Source organism: Platichthys flesus, chromosome 7, assembly GCF_949316205.1.
Source record: "Platichthys flesus chromosome 7, fPlaFle2.1, whole genome shotgun sequence".
Taxonomy (NCBI): domain Eukaryota; kingdom Metazoa; phylum Chordata; class Actinopteri; order Pleuronectiformes; family Pleuronectidae; genus Platichthys; species Platichthys flesus.
This window is the reverse complement of record NC_084951.1, coordinates 19,626,691-19,645,226: the sequence shown is the minus strand read 5'-3', so window position 1 is coordinate 19,645,226 and position 18,536 is coordinate 19,626,691. Positions and strand designations below refer to the sequence as shown.

General features: G+C 42.9%; 2 protein-coding genes and 1 pseudogene across 3 annotated transcripts; 1 reads left to right on the top strand and 2 right to left on the bottom strand.

Annotated features, from left to right (window-relative positions):
* The first annotated feature begins 595 nt into the window (after nt 1-595).
* LOC133956350 (ceramide synthase 5-like) lies at nt 596-9,732 on the top strand. The gene is made up of 10 exons (XM_062391313.1): nt 596-1,087; nt 3,309-3,411; nt 3,630-3,760; nt 3,893-3,950; nt 5,373-5,423; nt 5,574-5,666; nt 6,174-6,302; nt 7,141-7,247; nt 7,705-7,861; nt 8,241-9,732. The coding sequence occupies exons 1-10, from the start codon at nt 912-914 to the stop codon at nt 8,382-8,384; spliced, it is 1,149 nt and encodes a 382-aa protein (XP_062247297.1). The 5' UTR covers nt 596-911; the 3' UTR covers nt 8,385-9,732.
* On the bottom strand, nt 9,181-14,024 carry si:ch73-233m11.2 (NACHT, LRR and PYD domains-containing protein 3). 2 transcript variants are annotated; one of them, XM_062391312.1, is made up of 9 exons: nt 13,802-14,024; nt 11,734-13,317; nt 11,487-11,648; nt 11,209-11,382; nt 10,922-11,095; nt 10,352-10,525; nt 10,073-10,246; nt 9,820-9,987; nt 9,181-9,351 (listed from the first exon to the last, which is right to left on the bottom strand). In XM_062391312.1, exons 2-9 carry the CDS (start codon nt 13,308-13,310, stop codon nt 9,282-9,284), a joined length of 2,673 nt encoding a protein of 890 aa, XP_062247296.1. In that variant the 5' UTR covers nt 13,311-13,317; nt 13,802-14,024; the 3' UTR covers nt 9,181-9,281. The 2 variants fall into 2 exon arrangements, with proteins under 2 accessions (XP_062247296.1, XP_062247295.1); XM_062391311.1 differs by having other exon boundaries at nt 10,073-10,525.
* A 571-nt stretch (nt 14,025-14,595) lies between these two features.
* Nucleotides 14,596-18,030, bottom strand: LOC133956349 (keratin, type II cytoskeletal 8-like; annotated as a pseudogene).
* Nucleotides 18,031-18,536: the final 506 nt, after the last annotated feature.

Genomic DNA, 18,536 nt, shown 5'->3' with positions numbered 1-18,536 from the left:
AATAGTTTACTCTTACCTGAAATCACGTTAAGGTGCATTTAATGGTGAATTAAAAGTTATAGTATTAATTGGCTGTAGTGGCTAACTAACCCTGGCTAATGGTAAATCGGAAGTGTGGTTCTCATATAGGTTAAAGATAGCTTATTAGAGAAGTGTCATTATTGATTTTGGTTATTAATAGCGAACTAACAGGAGTTAACTGTTAACATTGCATTTAGTGATGAGTCTCAAGGGATAAGACTTACAGCGTTAATTGGATGTGGCGGCTAACTAGCCCTGGGTAATGGTTAATTGGAAGTGTGGTTGTCATATAAGCTAAAGATAGCTTATTGAAGAAGTGTTATATTGATTTGGGTTATTATAGCGAACTGACAGGAGTTAACTGTTGAGGTGCATTTAGTGATGAGTCTCAAGGGATAACACTTACAGCGTTAATTGGCTGTAGCGGCTAACTAGCCCTGGCTAATTGTGAATCGGAGGGTGTGGCAGTCACGTTATCTGAAGTTAGCTCCACTTCCTCACGGTGCCGTCTACACGCCGCAGACACGCGCGGCCCTGCAGCTTGTCTGTGGGAGACAGCAGCCCGTCAGTGTGTGGGAGGCTCGAGTGGAAAAACTTTATTGAAAGTTGCCTAATCAGTGCGGTGGGTGTCGCCGTTCAGCCCTACGTAGGAGGCGAGTGATCCGGCCGGTTTAGTTCACCAGAGGCGATGCTCGGTTCCTGTCGTGTCGCAGCGAGGAGGTGGGGACGCCGCTGCCAAAGTTTAATATCAGTGAAGTCAACACAGCAGATGTGCGACAGTTAAATCGGTCCGCTTTGCGCTACCCCGCTGGTTGTGTGTTTTTTTTTTGTTTGTTACACGCGTCTGCTTCTGCTTCTGCTGGTGCTGCTGGTGCTCTCCTGTTCCCCCGATGACTTCCTCTTTCTCGGCCTGGTTTTGGAGCGATAGATTCTGGCTTCCCGAAAATGTTACATGGGCGGACCTGGAACATCCCCCACCTGGTGAGGAGTATCCCCGGGCGGGAGACGTCCTGTACGCCCTGCCTCTGTCTGCCGGGGTGTTTCTCCTGAGGCTGCTGTTCGAGAGGTAAAACACCGCCGGGACGAAATGTTACGGAAGTTTATTCCTCCGCGGGTCCGCCGACTGTGCGAGCGGGTCATGTTGCATCTGTTGATCATAAAGGAGATGAGGAAAAAGACGCTACAACAGAATGAACACAGCGGCTCTGAAGTAGACCCTAGCCGGTTCCCTTTATTAGGATAAACACTGATATAGTTTTAATAAACATGATCTTTGATAGATCGGTCACATTTTGAAATGTACCTGGACGCCACAGGCAGCAAACTGCGTGAGAGCACAGGTGAGAGGTTCAGGCTCTATGGGAAACTGTTGAACAAGTCAAATGTTGTTAATTGCAGATAATCAGTTCTATATGAGGATTTAATACTGTCGTAGTTTAAATAAACACACGATCTTTGATAGATCAGTCAAATGTAATACTAATTTAATACTATCTGGACACGAGAGTCCACAAACTGCGTGGGTGAGAGCCACAGGTGAGAGGTTCAGGCTCATGTGCACAATGTGGATCGTACAGGAAAAGAGAGAACACCCCTTTAACAATATAAATAAAGTGTTCAATATTATAATATCGTATTTTATCTTGTATGCGTTCTTCTTTATTCTATTCTAATGGGCATCTACTGGATGGCTTCGAACAGAAAGTCACTGTACCAGTGAAGGGACAATAAAATGATCTTATCTTATCTGAAGATAACAGCTCTAATCTTGACCCCTTGCAGGTTCTTAGGTGAGCACAGGTAGTGTCGTAGTTTTAATCAACACAATATTTGATAGATCAGACAAATTGAAAACTATCTAGATGTTAGAAATACCAAACTCTGTGAGTGCACAGGTGAGAGGTTCTCTTTCTCTTTGGGGAACTGTCGAATATAACAAAACTCAAAGTATAGCAAGTCAAAGGTTCTTAAGTGCAGTTAATAATTTCTATATGAGGTTATACAATGTAATGATTTAATGCAACACGTGAAGAACAAGCTCTGTGTGAGAGCACAGGTGAGAGGTTCAGGCTCTCTTGGAAACTGTTGATCATAAAGAAAATGTATATTTATATATATGAATATAACAACTCTAATGTTGTTCATCGCAGGTAATCATATCTATATGAGGATATATACTTTAAAATATATAACTATCTGAACACCAGAAAGAACAATATCTCTATGGTCTTGTTATGCATCTTTATCTAAAATCCTTCAGTTTGCTATTTTTGACAAATACACAAATATAGTTGAAATGAAATAAGGCAAAAATCCCTTTAAACAAATTGTTGTGGATAGTTCAGTTTGTCTCCTCGTATAACCTGTTTCTGTCTCTTTTAAGATGAGAAAATGATTCGTAGATCATTCTTGGTTTTGTCTCAGCCTCTTATTTAACACTGTTGGTGATGACATGAAAACAACTCCTCTGGCTTATGGCGCATGTTTACCTCCCTCAGCAATGACAGTTTTTTTCATAAACAGCTAAAGAGGAAAAGTAAGGAATTGACATATAATAATTGCACAGTCAAAATTCCTTGTGTTATTTTATGGAGTTTTAAAAAAACGGTCTGTGGTGCAACGGCAACTGAGCCAATACAAGTCGTGTAAAGAGCAGCTTCATTTCAGCAGGAAAATCAGCGCTGCCGGGGGAAGGCCCTGAGCGCAGTGTGTGCCTCTATTCATTCAGCGGGTTTCCATGTTGTGGAAGCTCCTCCAGATAAGTGGGGGGTTGTTAGATTGAGATGTAATAAATGGCTCAGAGATGGAGCTTGAAAACCGGTTAACTCAGCCAGATGATCATGTGACACACATCACTATTTTAGTTAGAGGCAGAACTCCCATCTCTGTCTCCCATCTGCTCACATGACAGGTCATCATGTTGTTTAGTCTAGGTGCTACATTCCCCAGGATTCCAGCTTTCTTGCGCTGGCCTGTCTCCGCGCTGTAGCCTCTATTGTGCTAGCTTTCCCTCCCATCAGGACACACACACACTCACAGATATACTCACACATACATGTGAAACATAACTTTGTAGGTTCAACTGCGAAAGCTCTACGCTTCATGACTGTTGGCAAATCTTGTTTTATCGTCCATCTGTTTCTGAAAGTATTAAACTTCTCTCTCTGACTCCCTCCTTCCCCAAATGTCTCACTCCCGCAACATCTCTGTCCCCTCCCTGCCCCCACCCTCTCTCTCTTTTCTCCCTTTCCTTTTTCTTTTTTTTGCCTCTGTCTGTGTGTTTACAGGCTGGTGGCCAAGCCCTGTGCCCACATACTTCAGATTCAGGCGGGAGTGCCTCGACAAGCTCTGCCCAACGCTGCCCTGGAGAGGCTGTATCTGTCCAAAACGGTACATAAGGCCCACGTTTGTCCTGTAGTCCATTAAAAGCTCCTCTGCACACTGCAACACTGGTGTTACTGCTTAGGATCACAGCACCACAGGCATACTGACGTGTTCATTAAATACCTCGCAGTTGTGGGACAGGAATATCTACTGCTATTGTGGTGTTACAAGTAGAGGCTCCGGAAAGCAAGTCATTTGTAATTCCCATGTGTTGTCCCCCTTAGAAACCAGACTCAAGGCAACTGGAGGGTCTGTCCAAGCAGCTGGACTGGGATGTACGGAAAATACAGCGATGGTTTCGCATCCGCCGGAGCCAAGACCGGCCCAGTACGCAGACAAAGTTCTGTGAGAGCATGTAGGTTCTTCCAAAGGTTCCCACTAAACTGCTGAGTCGTACGAATGGAGTTTATGAGTGAACAAACTATTTATGAAAGGTTAATATATAACTGCTCTGTTTAACCAGTTCATCTCTTTTCTTTAATGACAGGTGGAGATTTACATTTTACTTGGGAATTTTTATCTATTCCATTCGCCATTTGTGGGTGGTGAGTTGAGAATTTGCATATTATGTTATTTTTTTTGTACCATATGACATTATATTGAAAGGTGGACATGTACTAAGCACACTGTATGTGAGACAGGCTTGAAGGAGAGCTTCACAATTTTTCAAGTCAATTCTAAATCAGGCGTCCTAAAGCACCTACAGTTATTGTTTCCATCCACCTGCATTTATGTGTGTTTTTTAAATTGGGGTATTGATCTCAGGAAAAACTGACTGTCCTCCTTGCGGTTGTATACCTTAGCCAACCAGTGCAGTTTCATTCTACATACCATTCAGGTTATGGTGACTTTTGACCAAGGAAATCTTATCTGTTAATCTTGAAATTCAGGTGACAACTGGTCAAAGGTTGATGAGGTTCTCTCAGGGCAGACTTGAGATATCCTGTTCCGTGAGTCTAAGTGAATATTTGTGCCAATGAGGGTGTTATTAAGATAATGCTTTCACGCTGCAACAAATGGGTGTGAAAGGTCACAGTGACGTTAACCTCTGACCTCCAAAATTCGAATGCCTTCTTCCTTGAGTCCAAGTGAATGTTTGTACTAGATGAAAAGAAAGTTACGATAGGTGCTCCAGATAGATCAAGAACACAAGGTCAGCGAGAACCTTTGACAATCAAATAACGATCAGTTCGTCAGTGAGTCCAAGTGAAAGTTTGTACCAAATTTGAAAAAATTCCCTCAAGGCGCTCGAGAGATATTATCAAATAGGCAAACAAATATCATGAAAACATTTGTACCCGTAGCTGAAGTGGAAGTATTGGCTACAAAGTGCATTTCGTGTTTTTTTTTGCCAGTTTTCCACAGTAGAGAAACTTGAACTAGCGCTCACTAGTACTAGGTCTTCTTCTTCTGCAATGGTTTAATGGCACACAACTAGAGAAACAGTACTTTCACCTGATCATCTGGATGGGTTTTATTCCCTTATAATCGCATAACAGTGGTGGATGGAAACACATTAGTTTACCTTATCTTTTGCTGATTAAAATTTCTTCAGGTAAAAATGTTTGGCCTTTGAAAGTGAAAATCCAAAGTCCGCTTTCCGTGCAAAAACTTTAGCTCAAGCAAAAACAAGCTTTCAGCAGACAAAGTTGTTTGTTTTGAAGTTGGTCAACACTGTCTGTTTATCATGTAGAGATTCATTGAGGGATTGTAACATAGAGGGAATTTGGTGCTTAAACATTAAACTCAGTCAGCACATCCAGATAAACAGAATGTTACATTTTAACAAAAACCAAGAACTGTCATCCCTTACACAGGAAGGACGCCTAGAATAGAGTTCAGTAGAGCCAGAATGAAATTAAGGAATTATAATATCATGTAACCTATATTAATATGAGCACCTGATCATTGCTGTGTTATATATAACTTGTCCTCAAATCTCACATATTTATCTATTTTTTTCCCAGTCGCCATGGATGTGGAATACCAGAATATGCTGGCACAAGTTTCCTTTTCAGGTTTGTTTCTTTTTTTAATCAACTCAACAATCATTATAATCATCTGTCAATACTATCACCAACCAGTTCAATGCCATGATGTGTGCATATCAGCGCAAATACATATTTGTTTAAGCTGTATTTTCTCTTTTTTTCCAACCCCCCCTGTAGGTGCTGAGCCCTGGACAGTACACCCACTATATAGCTGAGCTGGCTTTCTATTGGTCACTGATGTTTTCCCAGTTCACAGACATAAAACGCAAGGTGAGGCAACATCGGCTAAACACAACTCTATTGTGCGGCCTCACAGGAGCTCGGCTGAATGCCCGATTCACCTCCTTTCAGAGCAGATTCACCAGTTTTTCTTGTTACCTTTGTTTCGCTTCCCCTTTTTTTTAAATTCCTTTGACAGAGTATTTACAAACTGTCAGACCAGTTCCTGCTCCCGGCTTTATGCATGAGAATAGAGCCGTGATGGTGTGCTCTGACAGAACAGGTTAAACGATGAAATGCTGCAGTGCCGTAAAGATACGACTTACACATGGTTTAACAGCGATGTGTCGTACCAGTATCGACACAATGTCTTTCAGTTGTGATATTCTTATTGAAAGAACAAAAAACAACGAGTGAGGAGGATTCTGCAACCAGCTTCGTCTCATTGCTCATTTAGCTGCAGGTGTTTTTATGAGTTTGCTCATGTCCAGTGGCTGAATGCGTCCCTTTAACATCCTTTTTCCTTTCTGTCATCCCCCTTCACTTCATCGACGACAGGATTTCATGATCATGCTTGTCCACCACATGGCCACCATAATCCTCATCACCTTCTCCTATGCCAACAACATGCTAAGAGCTGGTACTTTGGTCATGTGTGTGCATGATGCATCCGACATCTTCCTTGAGGTAAAGCACTCAGTAAAGGATATATTCGTGTGATTTTGTCTGCTCTTAGTTAGTAAGCAGGATTACACAACCTGCACAACCAATTGCCATTACATTTTGCAGAGGGCTGGGGCATGACGTGAGGAAGAATCTGTTCATGTTTGAGGTGGATTCAGGATTTTCCGTGAGAGATGAGGGCGTTTCTCAACATTTTCCTTGGTTACTCACAGAATGATTCATGGCCCTTGATGAAACCAAAAATCGGGCATGTTTAGTTTAGGGGACTTATAATTATGATTGTTTATTTTAGTTTAGAAATTCAGATCTAGTTCATTTAAATGTGGTTTCATAAAGGGAGTGTTGGCACGGTTATGCACTCTACTGAATGCCATTTCAGTTTTGCTTTAAGTTGCTCCATGAGGCAAATTTTGGGGGGTTCTGAGATGTTTTACAAAATGTAGGTGCTTACAGTTGTGAGCATGTAAATTAAATAACTGTGTTGTGAGCTACCTCTGGTACCAGTCTGACAAGATAGCACATCCATAACTAGAAGGGCACTAAGAGAGAGCATGTCTCTGCCAAGCTGACGCCCTATCTTGCAATGTTAAAGAAAGAAAAAAATCTTGAATCCGCCCCCTTAATTGAATCAACACTAAAACTTGATGGGTTCTTTCTTTGGCCCACATCCCACCCTTCCACCAAGTCAGTAACAACCAACGAAGAAACAGCAATGAATATAGCCTGAATGTGAATATATATATATATATATACTGTCTATGAATACTGTTTACTGCAACTTGGAGATATTGGTTTGATACTCTATCAGTGTGATTCATTAAAGTCTTCTTTATTTCCCAAGGCAGCCAAGCTGGCTAACTATGCCAAGTACCAGAGGCTATGTGATGGCCTGTTTGTGACGTTCAGCATAGTTTTCTTCATCACTCGACTTGTCATCTATCCTTTCTGGTGAGACACACACAAAAGCATACCAGATAACCGGCCGTGTTACAGTTGGTTAGTTTCATAATCTGTTACCACTCCCATTATTCTGTGCAAGCCCAAAAAGAATTAACCCAGAATAAAAAAGATCGATCACTCATTATCCAGGTGCCCTTTGAAGGCTACTACTTAAAATTTACAACCAAAAGAATGACTGTTTTTTTGCATAAGAAGTGAATATTACATTTATAAAATAAAACAAATGTTTAAATGTTTAAAACAAGGTTAAACAACTTGAGGTGATATTAATATCCTGAAATAGATTGCACAGAAAGAAGCTGAGATTTAAAACTATATGTAACTTAAAGTTCTGCTACCAAGATCAAACTGTCCAACGGGAGGGATGATGTATTTTAAACCATAATAATAATAATAATATATTGAAGGCTCTAGTAACCTGTTTGTTTGTCTGTGTTTGTTGTAGGATTGTTAACAGTGTTCTGTTTGAGAGCTGGGAGATCGGCGGGCCCTACCAGTCCTGGTGGCTGTTCAACGGGTTGCTGCTGGTCCTGCAGGCTCTTCACATCATCTGGTTCTACCTCATCGCTCGTATTGCCATCAAAGCCATATTCAAGGGAAAGGTTAGTCTGGGATTCTTATCCTTGCAGGATCACGTTTAGCCTTGATCGCTACAGGGCAGCATTGTGGTCTGTCAGGGGCTCCTTTTACTTTGGGCCAGACTTAACTGGATTGACAAATAAATCATCGTCCTGAGAGAATGAATAACTGTAGTAACCTGATTCATTTAACAGTATCCTCAGGTTGAAACTTTGAGTGCAAATGCCCACTACCTCCCTAAAGCTATTTTCATGCAAGAACTGCATGAAAAGCAAAGTCCAGAAATCTGCAATCTCACATCTCGTCATTTTCAAAGTTGTGGTCGTAGACATTTTAGTTGTATTGTAACTTTCTTCACAAATCCGATTGTCAGTAAGACACTCGCATGTTTTTATTTTACAGGTGTCAAAAGATGACCGCAGTGACGTCGACAGCAGCTCAGAAGAAGAGAGTAATTCCAGTTGCAGTAAAAGTCCGTCAGAGACCCTGAACACAAAGGGCAGCAGTCACACTGGGAACCTTAACGGAGGAGCTCATGACCACTGAGCACCAGGAGGAGGATATTTACTTCCAGTGTGGCTTTCACTCATGCTCCGTGTGCTTGTGAGGCCCACCCTCCTCACTTGACCTTCTTTTTTTTCAAATGGAGAGGACTGGATACAGACCGGATTTTGCACGGTATCCCTGTGTCAGGTTTACACTGTGTGAGGTTTACTCCTGCTTTGTGGTGACAGAGGCAGACGGAGACATCTGTGTGGTCTGTCTGCACCTCGCTGTGTGTGTGTGTTTTCTCAAAGTTAGAAACTGCAGCAAGCGTCTGATACTTGGTTTTATACAGAGACAGATTTCATTTATGAATTTGGTCAAATATATTTTATAGCTGTAAATCAAAATCACGCAATAGTGTGTCTGTCTTAATGAAGCCAAGAAATATCTCTTTAAAATGCCAAAGCTGTCTTAATAAACTATCACTGCATCAAATGAATGTGTTGAAGGACTTCGCTCGACGGTGAAATGACAGCCACAATGTGTAATGTTAACTATTGATTAGTGCGTTTTGATTAAATGTCATTATTGTTGACTAATCAATTGGGCTATAAAATGTCAGAAAAGCAACCACAATGTCAGAACATAAAGATATTAACTTTCACCGACGCCACAGAGAGGGGTTGCCTCACAGATTCCTGGTTCGAATTCCGGTTCGACCAGTGCTGTGTGTCTTCCTTTGTCTGTGTGGGGTTTCTCCCACTTCCCCCGCTCAGTCAGAAGACACGCAGATTATGAGTATAGATAATTGATGGATGGACGGATAAGATAAAATAAGACACAGACAAGCAACCGATTCTCAGCCCCAGTGCTTCAGCTGTAATAAAAGCATCAATCAGCATTACAATATGTGAGCCTGTAGCACCGGTGGAGAATAGATGGAATAGTCCGTCTTCGTCAGTATCTTATTCTACCGCACTCCTCCATCATCTCGAAAACGTCCTCTGAAAAGTCGTTGTACTTCAGGCTGAAAGAGTCAGAAAACAAAATGAGGTTGTTAGATTCTTGTTTAAAGATTTTTTTTCTGGGCTTAAAGACTGTATTTAACTTGCTGGCAGTAGTAACTTCTTGTGGTTATGTCTTGTTTTGTCTGCATTTGTTTGTTTGTGTTTGTGGTAGAAGGGTCAGAGATGAATCCATTAAATTGTGGTGTTGGTTCGGATCATGAGGAGAATCCAGGACTTGTTTCTTATCAATATAACATTGTGAGATTGGACGTTAAACATTTCCTCTGATTTCTCTGAATAATTCATGGTTCTTGATGGAAAAAAACACATGTTTATGTGACTGATATTTATGAGTGTTTGAAATTTGCTAAGGATTCAAATAAAAATCCAGTGAATTTAAATGTGGTTTCCTTAGGGGACTGTTGGGCTGTGGCAGATGTACATGATCTCTTCTAGTTTCTAATTAAGCTGAGGAAAATCCGACTTACTTCATCTCCTGCATGTTGCAGCTGTCCTCCATGACTTGGACGAGGGCCGGGACGGACGCATCCGTCAGGGAGTTGTTTCTCAGCTCCAGGGTCTTCAGAGTCTTACTGGCTCTTACAGCAGCACACAGGTCTTCAACACAGGCGTCCGTCAAATCTGTCATTTCAACACTGTGACAGAGGAGGAGGATTCTCATGCAGTGCTAACTGAAATGTGGTGTTCAAAGTGATCTAAGGAGAGTGTCTGTGTACTCACTCCAGTTCTTCCAGCAGACAGCCTGGATGTGCAACAGCATCCCAAAGATGTTTAACCCCTTGATCTCCGACTTTATTTAAACCCACTTTCAGGGACTTCAGTAGAGAAGTTCCACTTCTCAGAAACGAGCCCAGTTCCTTAAAGACCCTCTGCGTTAACTCACAGCGTGTCAACCTGCAGGGTGGAGCACATAGAATGAATGTTATCTGAATTTCACCAGATATTTGTGAAAGATGGTTCTTTGATTTGTGGCACTGAAAATCAAGATTGTGACTCAACCCCAGTTTCTCCACTGGACATCCAGGACGACTCAGGGCTTGGCAGAGCAACAGCGCCCCCTCTTGGCCCAAATCATTCACTGACAGATCCAGCTCTAACAGAGAGCAGTGCTCTGACATCAAGGTCTCCCTCAAATGAGGACAGCACACACCGGTCAGCTCGGTATCAATCAAACTGGACAGGGAAAGATTTATTCAAAGTCAGGACGTGTAAATTAATGAACTCATCACAGAAGAAGGTCAGGGTCTCACTCTCTGTTTAACAGAGAAAACTAGTGGCTGACCAGTAGACTTGGCGATCAAGGGCAAGGTAACAATGGCCTCATAAAACATGTTTTAGACCTCTTGAACATGATATCTCCAAGCTGCCTGCACCTCTCCTAGTGTTAACCAGTTGTCACTTGGACTCGAAGATGAACTGATTTGATTTCACAGGTCACGGTGAACTCAAGGTGAGGAATGCAGAATGAAACTGTACTGGTTAGCGAGGCGTACAATCAACAGGCAGTGATGCGAAACATCCCAGGAGACACACTGACGGCAGATTTGTCATCTCGTAGCACAGACTCACTTGAGGCTCTGGAGTTTACAATGTGGGTGCTGCAGCGACTTGCACAAAGCCTCCACTCCACCGTCACCGATAGTGTTCGTTGTCAGGTCCACTTTCCTCAGCTCGGATGTTCCAGAGCACAAAGCTGCCGATAAAGGCTCCATGGATACTGCAGTCAACTCGCAGCTTCGTAGCCTTTTAATAAAAAACAATAAAGTTGTTTTTCAGATCAATGTGTCGGACATAAACAGACGGTGCTGACAAAATTTTACAGTTTGAATATAATACAACACTTTGAAAGCACCTACTGGAGCTGTTGCAGTGAGCATTGAGGACTGTGCAGCGCTTTGCACAGTTTCGTGAAGCCCAGGTCACCGATCTGATTAAACATCATATCTAACACACGCAGCTGAGAGGAGCCTGAGGTCAGCACAGACATCAGATCTTCACAGCTCGCCTCAGTCAGTTCGCATCCCAGAAGTCTGGGCAAAAGAAGGAGCAAAATTTCCCAGAGTGTATTCATTTGACAGATATTTTGGGCTGTTGAGAAACCTTTGTTATTAGATAAGCTTACATTAAACCTTACGTTAAAGTGTGCAGCTTGCAGTCTCGGAGTCCCGCACAGAGCACTTTGAACTTTTCACCTGCGAGGCTGGTGTGATTGAGATCCAGCTCCTCGGTGCGTCCTCTGCTGAGAGCTGACGCCAGGTGAGAGACGGCCCCGGTACTCAAGGTGCTGTTTGACAACCTGAGGGACCCAAGGGCCTCATGTTACATATGATGACATGTGAACTAAATGATGCCAGAATATATGAGTTTTTACCATGACTTACTGTATCTTATGTGATAAGCTCATAGCTGGAGCCAGGACTTCTGCCTTCTCTTCTGTCAAATCCCTCGTACTGTACAGATTCAACAGCTTCATCTCACCGAGACAAGACCAGACGTAGTTCAGGGCGACACAGTCCTGGAGGCTCAAGTCGCCATAGCTGATGCCTCTACGTTCTGACGGGGAGATGATCTCTTTCACCAAACTCAGATTTTGGGCTTGATGGAGTAGATGGAAGCATCGATGGTGCCTGTCCTTGTAACATCCCTTCAGTGTTTCCTCTGAGCTGCTTTTAAACCAACTCTTAAAATCCAAGATACGATCCGAGTTAAACCCCCCCAGCAGGATCTCCAGGGGTCTGTGCTGATCCGGCTCCGAGAGCCCCGACAAGAAGAGATCTAGAAACTTTGCGTGACCTTTGTACTTTTCCAACATCTTCGCCACGCCCTCAGACGCCGATGTGTCCAGAAAGAAAGACACGGCCAAGAGGAACTCCTGCATCAGCGGGGAGGTGAAAGAGAAAACACACGCATCTGACTCCAGGTCACCATCTACGTGCAAGAAAGCACCAACGGAGCAGAGTATTTTCTGAAAACCAAAGGAGTGGAGTTCCTCTTTGGTGCAGCTTGAATTCTGGCTGGCGGAACAATGAGAGGCCATCACACCGAGGGCCTGCACCAGCTCTCTGTTGCAGGCCTCCTTCAGCGAGAGCGCCTGCATCAGGTGAACCAGGATATCTACATACAGCTGAGTCAAAGTGTCAGGCAGTCTTGCTCCAGCATCCATCAGAGTTTTGTAAATAGAACAAACTGTCCAACAGAATCTAGGGGAAGTGCAGAAATCATAAAAACCCAGCGTCCGCTCCATGTGCAGTAGTGCTTTGTTAGCTGCAGCCGGGTCAGTGAAGAACCCTTTGAAGTAAGTCTCTCTTTGGAGCTTTGAAAACCCAGGAACCTTCACCCTGGTGCCGCTCAGAAACTTCAGGTGTCCTGTTGGCCGGGTCGTCACAACAAAGGCGGCTCCCCTCAGCAGTGATCCATGAAGCAGACTGGATATCAGGCAGGACAGCGACACTGCCTGGCGGGGGTCAGAGCAGAGGGTGTGGACGGAGGCGTCCAGGGAAAGTTTGTATTGATCCAGATCATCGAAAACAAACAGCACATCCTCAGGCTTCTGCAGAACGAGCTGCGTGGACTCAGAGGGAACGGGACTGTGATGGTGCTGCAGTAAAGTCTCCAGGGACAGCTCGTCTTTAAGAGACCTAATCTCCCTCAGCCCGAAGTATAAAACACAGGTAAAGTTCTGAAGGTGTTCTCCTTTGGCCCAGGCCACAACCAGCTTCTCCAGAGCAGTGGTTTTGCCGGATCCTTCTCCACCCACCAGGAGCACGGTCTTGACTTCACTAGACAGAGCCGAGAGGATGGTGTGATCGAGGGAGGCCAGCTGGTCCTCCACCTCTCTGTCTGTCCTCTGGGATACATATCTGCTGCTGCTCAGCACACTGACTGGCTGCTCTCCTCCAAGAAGGGACGGAGTTCGTCTCTGCATCAGGACATGAGTCAGCACAGCCTCTTTGTCCATCGTGTCACTACGGAGAAACAAGGAAACATATAATACGATATGATAGATAGATAGAGGAAGTAAAACAGACAGGGACCTCTATGGACAGAGAGCGACAGACAGAGGGACAGAGAGAGAGAGAGAGAGAGAGAGAGAGAGAGAGAGAGAGAGAGAAACGGGCAAACAGATGGACAGAAAGAAAGAGACAGACAGTCAGAGTCAGACAGGCAGAGAGAGAGGGTGAGAGAGAGAGAGACAGACAGAGTTAGGATATGAGAGAGAGAGAGAGAGAGAGAGAGAGAGAGAGAGAGAGACAGACAGACAGACAGACAGAGAGAGACAGACAGACAGACAGAACAAGTGACTGTGGGTGAGACAGACAACATGTCCGCAGGTAGATTATTAATGCCGAGTAATAAACTTCCCTCTTTTTAAAGCGGTTTCGCCTCGTGTTTTCAAACACAGATACGATGCTCAACTTGTTTTAACAGTGAAGTTAAATGTAAAGTTACCTCGAACGAAGCGTCGCTGGTCAACGATGGAAACTGGTTTGAACACAGACGGTTTATAAAGAGTTTAAAATGGTGGAGATATGATGATCTGCAGCTTCCTGAACATTAAACCACGACTGAGTCAGAACAGGAAGTAAAGTGTGGTTTACATCCGCAGGAGCCTGGTCCCAACCCTTAATGAACAGTCCATGGTTCAAACAACACGAACTTCAGAGTCAACCGCAGTTTGATGAATCAAGTTATAACAGAAAAAACTGTGGGAAACGCCCCATTGAATATATTAATTTTTTACTCTTTCAAAAAACTTTATTCAACATTGAATAGCTTACAAACGTCACAAAGTCACACTATGATTATAAATAATAATAATATACAAATAATGAATAGAATAAAAATGTATAAATAATAGGCAATGAATTTAACATTTCTAACAAGTTGTTTTTATCATATTAGTACATTTTGGTCATACACATCTTCCATAGTAATAATCCAATAATCAGTGTTATTATCGTTTTATATTCTTTGAAAATGATAATGTACCTCACTTGAGTAGATGAGTAAATCTTTTTGCGCCACTATATTTATCTGACAACTTTATTTGCATAGTATGATCCAGATTGGTAATAAGAAGATATAATTACAATTAACCCCACACCCTCCAAGTTTATTAATAATAATAATAAATATAAATATAAATATAAATATAAATATAAATATAAATATAAAACAATACCAATACCTCTAAACTACGAAGGACAAAAAGAAAATAGGACACGAACGTAGAGCTGAACACATCTTTATTTCAAACACAACATGTGACATCAAACATGACAAGGAACACATTTGGCTCATATGTGCAGTGGGATTATAGCAGGTTACTGTAAAGGGGGAGTTATGTTGCCACGGTGGTTCAGCAGGTTAATACTCTCCGTTTTCTTTATTATATGTTATGTCATGGGTCTCCACTGTCTTGATGAGGACGGGACTTGACCTTCGCCGCGGCTGGCTGTAAACCTGGGAGGCTGGACAAAGCAAATACAAACAGGAAATGAGGTCATTCTGATCTGATTATTGGTGATAATGGAGTGAGCTGCAGCTGTAAAGCACAGTACTTACATTGGCTTGGCACTTGTTGGATTTTGACAATAGTATCCTGTCCAAGTCTGTAAGTGAGAGAGGAAGAAATACACTGTGAGCGAAAGTCTTTCCAAGGTCAAGTTCACCAATTTAATACATATACGTGTTATTATTCAAGAGTATCTCCATCATTAAGGCTGAAGGATGTGATCACATGTAAGCAGACGTCAATTTCAATATATCACATGTCAAATACAATACAGAAGCACAATCTGAGCGGAAGATTCTGACTGTATAATAATAATAATAATTAAAATAATTATTTATTTATTTCTGTAGCACCATCTAAACAAGGTTACAAAGTGCTTTCCAAAATACATGGACGTAAGACAGGACAGAATGAAACAATTCAAAACATGAAATTAAATTTTACAATTAATTTAAAGGTTTTTCAAGCAACCATGATTTAAGCAATGATTTCAAAAACAGTTCAAGTGCCGGCAAGTCTAATCTCCTCAGACAAAGAATTCCAAAGCCTCAGGGACCTTGCTGGCAAAATCCTTTGAAGATCGTAGATTAAAGTTTGGAGCAAAGGAAGTTATTATCGCCTTAATAAAAAAGGGAGCAAGACCATGCCAAGCTTGAGCCGAACACATCCTTTTGAGACTCTTTTCCAGAAACGCCTGCATTAGACTGTGATCTGAGGTCTACCCGAGCCACCCACCTGTCCTCCTCTCCCTCCAGCAGCTTCCTGTAGGTGGAGATCTCTATGTCCAGGCTCAGCTTGACATTCATGAGCTCCTGGTAATCTCTCAGCTGGCGAGCCATGTCGTGTTTGGCCCTCTGCAGAGCCAGCTCCAGGTCCCTGATGCGAGCCTTGGCATCCAGCACGGCGTCCTCCCCGCGCTGCTCTGCCTCAGAGACCTGGCCCTCCAGATTGACACACTGAAAAATAACATGCAGGGATACACGGTGATTACTCTGTCAATCATTCCTTTCAAAGACCATTCCACTGTGTCATGCACCTTTGTTAATGTGGATTGTGACACATAGACCGAAACATTTAGAGGCTTCAAGTAAGCCATATACGATTTCATAATGTAAGGAGTAACTTAAGTATTTATACAGCATGCCAGTCAGACAAATTTCAACAGAACAACTATACTAATAGATCCTGTGTGACTCATACATTTCTGGATCATTTTTTTCTGCCATCCTACTGAACTTATATCTTTCATTGTTTTAATTATAGAGAAATTAACATAGTATTTCTTAAAGTGTGTGATTTTTGGTAAATTCTGCTTTTGCTCCATGTCATAGTTCTTTGCTGATTATCAGCATGATGCCGTGTGTAGCTGAACACATCAAGAAAACATTTACAACATTGATCAGAAGAAACTGTTTTTAACGTGTGGCGAAGTGTGTGTTTTTTCAGCTGCCTTTGACTTTCAACACGTCACTCACCTGTGCCTTCACATTCTGGATCTCATTCTGCAGGCGGCTGATCATTCGGGTGAGTCCAGATATTTCTCCTTTGCTGCTTTGCATTTCATTGCTATACTTATCCGACTCTGCAGTCATCTGGTCAAACTGGTACCAAACAGGAAGAAAGATGTTAGTCCATTATCATGTTTGACAAGAGAGTCCCTTGTGATGTAGATTTATGAGCTTGACTTAAATACTGACGCCCCTCATTTATTTAAACTTTTCAAGAGAAACCTGTTTTGCCACAAAATTGCCTGACATTAGTAGCGGTGTTTTAATTGTTTTAGGGTCGTATACTTTAGTATTTCACCTTGTTCTTGTACCAGCTCTCAGCCTCCTCACGACTGCGGGCGGCCATGTCCTCGTACTGAGCCCTAACATCAGCTACGATCTGATCCATGTTCAGGCCGCGGGAGTTGTCCATCTGCACCACCACAGAGGTCGTCCTCAGGCTCTCCTGTAGCTCACTCAGCTCCTTTTATCAAACAACAGACACAGCAGCAATGAGGAGACATACTCCAGAGTACAACACGTGTAGTTTACACGTTTTCCTTTTTGAATACTGTATGAAATTTTGAAAGCATTTTCCAGTGAATGGTTATGTACCGTATCATACAGCGCCCTGAGGAAGACGTGCTCATCCTGGATAGAAGACAACCTGTCGCTCAGGTCCACCTGAGACAGATAACCTGAATCCACATCCTGCAGGTAGTCAGGGAAAACATACAACCTCTGCTTTAGTGCATGACTTTATGAAAGACACAGGTCCATTTCATGCATTAGAGATGAATGAATCTTTAAATATTCATCAGCATTAAACATGCACACACTGAGTAACATCAATCATAGCAACCATGATTGCATTCTTTACCTTTTTGATAATGACAAAATCGTTCTCAGCATCATTCCTCTTGTTGATTTCCTCCTCGTACCTGAAACACGCCACAGGTCATATCTCCCCTGCACGTCTTCACACTTCGTGTTTACTTACTCAACAATATGTGCTTCTGTCCTACCTCGTCTTATAGTCATCAACACTTTTGTGCATGACAAGGTTCTCGTTGTCAAGCCTTAGTTTTTCATGGCTGACGCCCTCCAGCTGTCTCTCCAGGGAGCTGATGAAGGACCTCAGCATGGGCTCGATGTTAGAGGAGGCGGTTGTCTGTTTCTGCAGCAGCTGCCACTTGGTTTCCAGCATTTTGTTCTGCTGCTCAAGGAATCTCACCTGTGACACGGGAAGTAAGGACCCACAACATAAAACTGGGCCTCAAATATATTGGGACAACACAAACCAAAATCTCTCTGTGATCATTTATCTGCAAACCTGATTCTCACCTTGTCAATGAATGAGACGAAGCGGTTGTTGAGGGTCTTGATCTGCTCTTTCTCCTGGGTGCGGACAACCTGGATGGTGGGGTCGATTTCCAGGTTCAGTGGGGCGAGCAGGCTCCTGTTGACAGTCACAGCTGTGATCGGGGCCCTCTGATCGGTGCCGGTGCTCATCCTGTTGAAGGAGTAGGACCCCATGGACATGCTGCTGAAGCCCTTGGAGTGCCCTCCTGGGCGGTTGGTGGGGTTTCTCCTCAGACTCATGGTGGGGCTTCTGTGGAGAGCTCTCTGATGGGGAAGATGAAGATGGCGGGCAGTGGTCGATCTCGGTTGTGCATCTCTTATCTTTTGGGAGTTACTTTATAGGCAGGACTAGGTGTGGCTTGATAGGGAAGTTATGTGGCTCCCCCAATGTGGTCCAACCTGTCGGACGCATACCTGTTCTCCCCTCTACCCGTCTCTGACGGATGCTTTGTTTGTACTCTCATGCTGGATTCAAGGCGTTCTCCATGACATGAGCTACAACATTAGAAAGAAAAGTCTGCTTTTTACTATATTGAAATGTGGCAAAAGTTATTAATGTAAATTACTTAAATATTTATATTGGCTTTATGTCCAAAAAGATTTCAGTTTGGTGTAAAGTGGTGCTGAAATGTAAAGGAAGTGTCATTGCATGTTCGTTTATCCTAAATATGAAAAGAGCCGCTCTCGGTTTGGTTCAAACAAGTATTTATTAAGAAGCAATGAAAAGGTATTAAAAGTTACAGCAAAGCAATGGGCACCCAACACACTACCCGGCCCTCTAGTGGCACTGGGCAGTCACGAGTCGCCTCAAACAGACGGC

What these genes read in the sequence shown, in the direction of transcription:
- si:ch73-233m11.2 (XM_062391311.1), bottom strand. Translation starts at nt 13,310, where the DNA reads ATGGACAAAGAGGCTGTGCTGACTCATGTCCTGATGCAGAGACGAACT. An exon ending in TGCTCACTGCAACAGCTCCA is followed by an intron (nt 11,096 to 11,208) that starts GTAGGTGCTTTC and finishes TTTTATTAAAAG; the next exon opens with GCTACGAAGCTGCGAGTTGA. An exon ending in TGTAAACTCCAGAGCCTCAA is followed by an intron (nt 10,526 to 10,921) that starts GTGAGTCTGTGC and finishes TTCCCTGTCCAG; the next exon opens with TTTGATTGATACCGAGCTGA.
- LOC133956350 (XM_062391313.1), top strand. Translation starts at nt 912, where the DNA reads ATGACTTCCTCTTTCTCGGCCTGGTTTTGGAGCGATAGATTCTGGCTT. An exon ending in TCACAGACATAAAACGCAAG is followed by an intron (nt 5,667 to 6,173) that starts GTGAGGCAACAT and finishes CATCGACGACAG; the next exon opens with GATTTCATGATCATGCTTGT. An exon ending in AAGCCATATTCAAGGGAAAG is followed by an intron (nt 7,862 to 8,240) that starts GTTAGTCTGGGA and finishes TTTATTTTACAG; the next exon opens with GTGTCAAAAGATGACCGCAG.